General features: G+C 39.0%; 1 protein-coding gene across 1 annotated transcript in view; it reads left to right on the top strand.

Annotated features, from left to right (window-relative positions):
- The window catches only part of MEOX2 (mesenchyme homeobox 2), an 88369-nt gene that overhangs the window by 61576 nt on the left and 19130 nt on the right, over window positions 1–7663 (top strand). Inside the window, exon 2 of the mRNA XM_042475099.1 lies at window positions 898–1070. Within this exon, the coding sequence (XP_042331033.1) occupies window positions 898–1070 (173 nt within the window). The remainder of the gene's footprint in view (window positions 1–897; window positions 1071–7663) is intronic.

Raw genomic sequence — 7663 nt, 5'->3', positions numbered from 1 at the left:
TCAGGGGTGTCATGAGCATAAAAAAGTCCTCACAAGCATACCCCACAAAATTATTATTGTTATTCATACTGTGCCCTTTCTTCAAAATTGGAATTCACATAATCCTTACATAAAAGAGCACAGCACTAATAACAACCAATTATATAGTAAAACATGAAAAAAACCTTCCATTCAAATAAAACAACAACAAATAATAGCTTTATGGTAGTTATTGTAATGGTAACTGTGTACATGGTTCTCAGGTATGTTTCTCAGGTATAGGTCTGTGAACCTGAGCTGGCCTGGAGTTACCAGCTCAGGCAGCCTACATTAATCACCAAACATGTTGCATTATAACCAGTATTTACTTTATACTTACATACTTCTTCAAAGATTCTTTGAAATCAATGGGACAAGCAATTGATGGCTAATCTAAGTCTGGCTGGTTCATTCTAAGCATGACTAAGTCTATCAACAACTCATGGCTACTACAATTTCCCCTTTGAGAACCCCAATAATTTTGCTGGCAAAATCTAGGTTCTTTTCTTACCCTTTGAGGGTCAGAAGGTGGCCACACTGAGGTTGAAAATACTGAGCATGTGTTGAATGACTATATAAACACAGATATACTATATGGAGTAGGAGGTCCTTTAATATCCAGTTCTTTAATATTTATTAAAACATGGAACAAATTTCCAGTTCATTAAATCAACTGACATTTCACCATTGACTTCAATAGTTTATAGTTAGTAGCCATAGTTTCGACAGAACAACTTCTGTATAAGGTTTCCTGCCTGAATGACTCCAGATTATTTCGTCGATATTTTCATCTGTAACAATATCTCAATTTGTAATGTTTCCTTCACAGTAAATCACAAGCTTATAATGACTCCTGACTTGATTGCATATTTATTTCAGATTCTCAAGAGGGAAATTATAAATCTGAAGTCAACAGTAAACCAAGGAAGGAAAGAACAGCTTTCACCAAAGAACAAATAAGAGAGTTAGAAGCAGAGTTTGCCCACCACAACTACCTCACCAGGCTGCGGAGATACGAAATAGCAGTAAACCTGGATCTCACTGAACGACAGGTATGAATGGAAAATAAATTAATGTGTTTCTAAGTGCAGGCCATTACTTTAATGCCAGATCTATCTCATTTACTGCTAGACATGATAATGTGTGGAATAAAACCAAATTCTAACATGACATTTATATGATGTGTATACTTACTGGATACCATCAATGTTATCTTTGAAATAGATACTTATAAAATCAGTCAGCACATTGTAACAGCCATGGAAAATTGATCAGCTCAGCAGCATCTATGCCAGAATACACACAATATATACCTTGAGTCATCCTAACCTCCCTTCTTTTTTAAAAGCCGTAAGACTATGCTTTCTTTGTGTTCTATTTTTTGTATATTACACCTCCCTCCCACCCTCTTTTTCTCTGTGTGTTTATATTTGTAAGTATTTTGTCACTTTTCCTAGTCCTGTGTACTATAACTACTGTCCCTCCATACTGGCACTGTATTAATTTTAACATTTCAAATAAAATATGAACAGAACTGAAGATAATGTTGGCCAGCAGCAACTGGATGGAGTGTTAGCATGCTTCTTCAAGATATACCTCCATATGTATCTGAACTCTACTTTTTCATGGAGGTTCCATTAGAAATCGTCTTGGAAATTGCAAGATAAATTTTGAAGTCTTGTCCTGGAAGATAAAGCAGCAGGGAACCATGGCTTTGAACCATGGCTTCAGCATCCAAGAGGAAAATGAGGGGTGATGAAGTGATAGAGTCATGGAGAGGGGTGGGAGAATGTAGGATAAATGTGTACAGTTGTACACCTAACAAAAATCACATCAAAGGGTAGGCTCAAATCCAAAAAGAGAAAAGAAATAGCAGGTATTTTCTGGTGAGGGCAAGATGGATCAGTGGGCATAGGGATGGGAACCCAAGATCAGGAGAATCAGATCTGTTTAGATGGGTACAGGAAGCCCTATGTGTCCACAGATTTTTTTTTTATGCACTCATTCAAGCATCCACGGTTTGAAAATATTTTTAAAATGTATATATCCCAAAATGCAAACATTCATTTTGCCATTTCATATATGGGACACCATTTTACTATGTCATTGCGCTTAATGGGAATTGAGCATCCACAGATTTTATTATCCACAGGGGGTTCTGGAAACAAACCCCAGTCGATACCAAGGGCCCACTTTATATGCTAGCAAGACTTCACTCCAGGACTCTGGTCCATAGTGTAACTAAGGGCTGGTACAGACTGGCACAATATGGAGGCTCCATGGTGGTGTGGGGACGTAGTGTTCAGACAGCGCATGCCCCCATGCTGCTGGGAATTTAGATGCCATGCACCGCCAAGCCCTGGCAGAAAAACCCTGGCAGAAAAGCCACTGCAAAATGGAGCAGCAGTTGCAGTTGCCACGGTGCCCACCCAGCTCTTTCAGGGGCAATGTCAAGCCACACATTTGGGCCGGTCTGTTTTGGCCCTGAGACAGAGATATCCAAATGAGCAAAAGGAAAAGAAAAGAGAGATTATCCTGCTTGGCAGAGAGGGATGCCATTCCTATTATCTCCAGATAGGGAAGAAGAAGACTTCTATTTGAAAGCCTGGAGATCTGCTGCAAGTGAGGAGAACAGGGATATGTGGAGAATAGCTTTCCACATGTTGGATTACAACACCCAGCATTCCTCACCATTGGATTTTCTGTCCCCTTTTACTGTCCTTTATACTGTATTCTTAAAATTCAAAACCCCATTTGACTTAAATGGATGTAAACCTCCCTAAATCTGATGAGTTTAGGTCATCTTAATTCTGCATTAAATGTAGCTTTGGTCTGTAAATCTGTTATACTAGTAGGTCATTCTTAAACTATTCTATATTGCTATAAATGTTTCAGCACTCCTGCCAATTATCTTTTTTCTCATTAATATAAGGGTATTCTGCTCCCACCCCAGCCTCAAAAAGCCAGTCTATACATGTTAAGCTTACATTCTTATACACATTTACCTAAGACCCATCGAGTCTTACAGTGGACCCTTGTTATATGCTGGAGTTTGGTTCCAAGATCCTCTGTGGATAACAAAATCCGTGGATGCTCAAGTCCCATTAAATATAATGACATAGCAAAATGGTGTTCCTTATAAAAAATGGAAAATCAAAGTTTGATATTTGAAATTTATACTTTTTTTGAACATTTTCAAACTGTGTATGCTTGAATCCGTGTATAAAAAATCCGTGTCTAAGAAGGGCCAACTGTATTATGTTTACTTCTGAGTAAGGTTCTTGTCCTTTTTTGAAAATGTGGATACATCAAACAGCTTTCCAGGAAATAGCCCATAATGCTGGTATAACTTCTGACCATCCAAACTTTATTGCACTTCAGCTCCCAGATTGATTATTTTATATGCCATCTTTCTCCTGGCATGGGACCAAGACAGTTTACAAAGACTAGAAATAAGATAAACTAAAATCCTGGTAGTAAACAATTTAAAGTGTAATTAAAGAATCCTCACATTAAAACACCATTAAAGTTTAAATGTATCGGATGATGTGTGCATATGTGCAGTGGCTAGCCATTTTTTTAAAGCAGTAATGAGAACAGTGGCTAAAGAAACAAACCAATCATTGTAAGAACTCCATTCAAGATAGGAAAGATCTCTAAAGATGCTGAGCTAACACTGAAAACTACTTTGTCACTGCTGCTCATGAAGGCTCACTTGGCCAGTTCATCACGTCTCCTCTTTGATTCCCACACTACATTCCCACACTATCACCACTATTCATATGGTTATCTACTCACCTTGTCTTTAGGCAACATGCTTCCTCTTGTCTTTATTACTCAGCCTCTGTAGTGAAAACTGAACTTGTTATCTCATCTCCTTACATACAGGTTATGCATTTGTATTGCTATTCTCTCACACAGTACGGTTATATAAGTCTGTCCCTGGACCCTCCAGTTCATGCATCTGAGGAAGTAGATTTGAATTTACGAAAGCTCATGCTACCAGTTTTCACATAGTGTCAAAGATGCTGGAAGATCCCTTTGCACACTGATTTTCTAGACTAACATGGTTGTCTTTGAATTCTACTGCTGCTCTTTGTAAGGCATCTTTTGTTCTTTAAATGTTGAGCATTGTTGTACTTCCAAAATGATCAATATTACACTTTATGTACTTGGGAACAAAAACGACCTTCTATGGGGAACAATTTTCAGCTGCCTCTATGGAAGGAGGAGAAAAAGTAGAAAGGGTTTAATTCAGTGGTTGTTGCTGTTGTTGTTGTGTGCCTTCAAGTCATTTTCCACTTAAGAATACCCTAAGTCAAACTTATCAATGAGTCTTCTGAGGCTGAGAGTGTGTAACTTGCCCAAAGTCACCCAGTGGGTTTCCATGACCAATGGGGATTTGAACGCTTGTCTCCAGGGTTGTAGTCTAATGCTCAAACCACCACACCACACTGGCTCCTCTTAATATCCTCAGTATGGCCTAAAATAAACCTTGCTCAAAGTTGCTTTATTTCTGGCATGAAAAAGGAGCATGTCTGTTGTTATCATTGCAATAACATTCTGGAGTGATTTGGCATCGACTGCAGAACATTACTATTGTTTCAGATATGTTTTTAAAAGGGGGGGATGAAATCACACTAAGACGGGGTGTTTTCTGTGTCCCAAAGTCAGATCTTCACAAGCTTTGATTCAATATGCTGTATAGGGAGTGTGAGTGATGAGATGTATGTCAGAAACATAGGAGATCTCAAGGAAGGGGGAAAAAACACCCTCCAAAACTGCTGACCCAAAGCTATTTCTCAAGGAAATATCTTTCTCAAGGAAAGACCAGGAAGTCTGGTCTTGTCTTCCTTCATTTTCCTTTCTTTTTTTCTTTTTTGAAAAAAGGGGTAAATGTTATGTCAAATTACTTTAAGCTGTAGTATATTTATTTTTCCCTATTATATGTTCTTTCTCTCATATTTTCTTCTCAGATCACTTACCCAGAGGCAGCTTCTGAGCTGAGCAGGGGTGGGGGAGTCATTCTGAGCACTCAGGCTATGGGCTGCTGCTATGATCTGTGGGATGGGGAGCACTGACCCCAAATAAGAATTTTGTCCCCCAATGAGTGAAGGAAATTTTATTTAAGTCTCCAAACTCTAGCAATACAAGAACTGTAGATTTCATGCTATCACTGAGAAATAAAAGGGGCAGGCAAAGTCACCATGGGAATGAACACAGCAAAGAGAAGAGTTACAGGTGTAAATGATCTGGCTCATTCCCACTTGCAGTTTAAACCAGTTCCCACTTTACCCTCCCTCCGTGTTGCAAATCGATTTCAAAAGGTCCTTTGTTCCCACTATAAAGCAGATCTTTTCTTACCCCAATGTAATTGCTTTTGGGGGGGCATGGTTGTTATCGCCACTAGTTGTGCCACTTCAAATCAGCTCTGGGTGAGGAGGAAGCCGGGGGATGGGGGGAGAAGGAAAAAGCTGGGGAACAGAGGGAGAAGGAGCCAGCAGGGGATATAAGGAAGAAACAGGGAAATGGAAGGAGAAGCTGGGGAAAGAGTCAGGAAGATGAAGAGGGGACAATAGTTTTTTTTAAAGTACAGTACAGTGCACCCACACCTAGCGTGGACCTATTTTACGTGGCTTCATCACAACAGGATTCGATCACATTGCAGCAGGAACCAGTTTCAAGTGGGAATGACGGTCATTTACACCAATCGGCAATTCACTCTATTTCACAGTGGGAACAAGCCCCCAATGTCTCACTGTCTGCAATACCCTTGCCGCTGCCGCCACCACTAGCTACACCCATGTTCTGCATGCAAAAATCTCAGCTTCAATACCCAGCATCATCAGATAGGCCTTGAAAACACTTGTTCGAAATTCTAGAGGACTTCTGCAAGCAAATATGGCTAATGATGAACTGGTCTCTATCAACCTTCCTCTGTCCCTCAGTTCAGTAGAAGGCAGTTTTCTCATGCTCTATTTTATTGGGATATTCTGGGGTAAGGATGGGCAGAAAATAGGTGGAGATCTACTCTTAGCTCTTGGGAGTATTTGCAGAACATCAGTAAGAGTTGTTGTTGCTGTTATTGTTGTATGCTTTCAAGTTATTTCCAACTTTATAGCTACCTGATGGTGAAGTATCATGGGGTTTTCTTGGCAAGTTTTTTCAGAGCGAGTTTGTCATTGACATCTTCTGAGGCTGAAAAAGTGTGACTGTCCGAAGCCACCCAGTGGATTTATATGGTTGAGCTGGGATTTAAACCTTGGTCTCTCTGGAGTCTTAGTCCAGCATCCATACCATTACATCTCACTGGCATTCAGTGAGAATTATTTACTCCCAATTTATAATAACCACTATGGAAAGTATACCCCTCTCAATTAGGTTTTAGAGAAATAATGCTGAAGGAAAACTAAAAATAATATTTTTGTGAGCTTGGTTCTAGATGTGATAACAAATGGCTGGGCTAAGTGTGTGTTTAGAGGCATTCTATTTTTAATTCTTAGCAATGTACAGTACATTCTTTTTAATCCACTATTTTACACCAAACTATGGTTTGTGGACTTCAGAACTGAATGAAACAACATCAGTAGAACAAATAAGCAAATAAAGTAGACCCAGAAGCCTTAAAATCTGGCCATTCCTGTTCTAGGAAGAGCAGACTGAAGTTTTTGCCAGGACAGAACAATTTAATGTCATTCTGTCATAGACTATGACACTTCAAAAAAATGCTGGCTGAACAAGGCATCGACCTGGGATGGATCCAAGTGGTGGCATCACAGCTACATCAGCGGTGATTTGGGTCTAATAATATCTGGGGGTCCCAGATCCTGAATTGAATGCAGAAGAGGTAAACTGGCTTATTTCTTATGTGATAAGCTACTTAGTCTTAAACAAACATTCTAACAACATGGAGACAAACAGAATCTTGAAGACAAAAAATGGAGACTACTAAACAAAATGTAGTCTGCTGACTTAGGAAGGTGTGCTTGCAGGAAGCAAGAGGGTACGTTCTAAAAACAGGAAGTTACAACAAACATGTAAAATCCTAGAGAGTCTCAGTATACGAGGGTTGCTATACCCAACAAGTACACTGATCAACTTCTGAATAACAATGCATCCATCTTGAGTTGTTTGGTGTGAAATATATGTATTAAAAAGGATGTAAAATGCTGAAGATCTTGTTCACAAGTCTTATGTAGTGCACTTAGTCTGGCTCTGATATGATATAAAGGACGACTGTCTCATGGGAGTCAATCAGAATATCTTTTTAAATGAAAATATCTGAATTGTGTAAGGAAAAATAGAATTAACACTTCCCACTACTAAACAGTTCAGCTTGTTCAACTTTCTGTCAGATAATGTGCACATTTTCAGAGTTTCAAAGAGGGGTTTCTCACTTAGGATAATGAAAGCATTCAGAAACTAATAGCACTGTTAGTGATACAGTGTTTTTCCTAATCTGTTTTTCATAATATGATGCTCTGTGTGACTTTCAGACTATAAGAATATCTATTAGTAAATGAGCAGATACTCCACCTGCTTCTTCAATACAGGAAGTTTTTATAATGTGTTGCTGGGAGGCTCAGGAAACCACCATATTTGAAGGAAAGATTGCAAAAAATATGGGGTATGTTTTTTATGTTTT

Source organism: Sceloporus undulatus, chromosome 6 (genome assembly GCF_019175285.1).
Source record: "Sceloporus undulatus isolate JIND9_A2432 ecotype Alabama chromosome 6, SceUnd_v1.1, whole genome shotgun sequence".
Classification (NCBI taxonomy): domain Eukaryota; kingdom Metazoa; phylum Chordata; class Lepidosauria; order Squamata; family Phrynosomatidae; genus Sceloporus; species Sceloporus undulatus.
The sequence above is the reverse complement of the archived record's forward strand: the minus strand, read 5'-3'. Positions and strand labels throughout refer to the sequence as shown.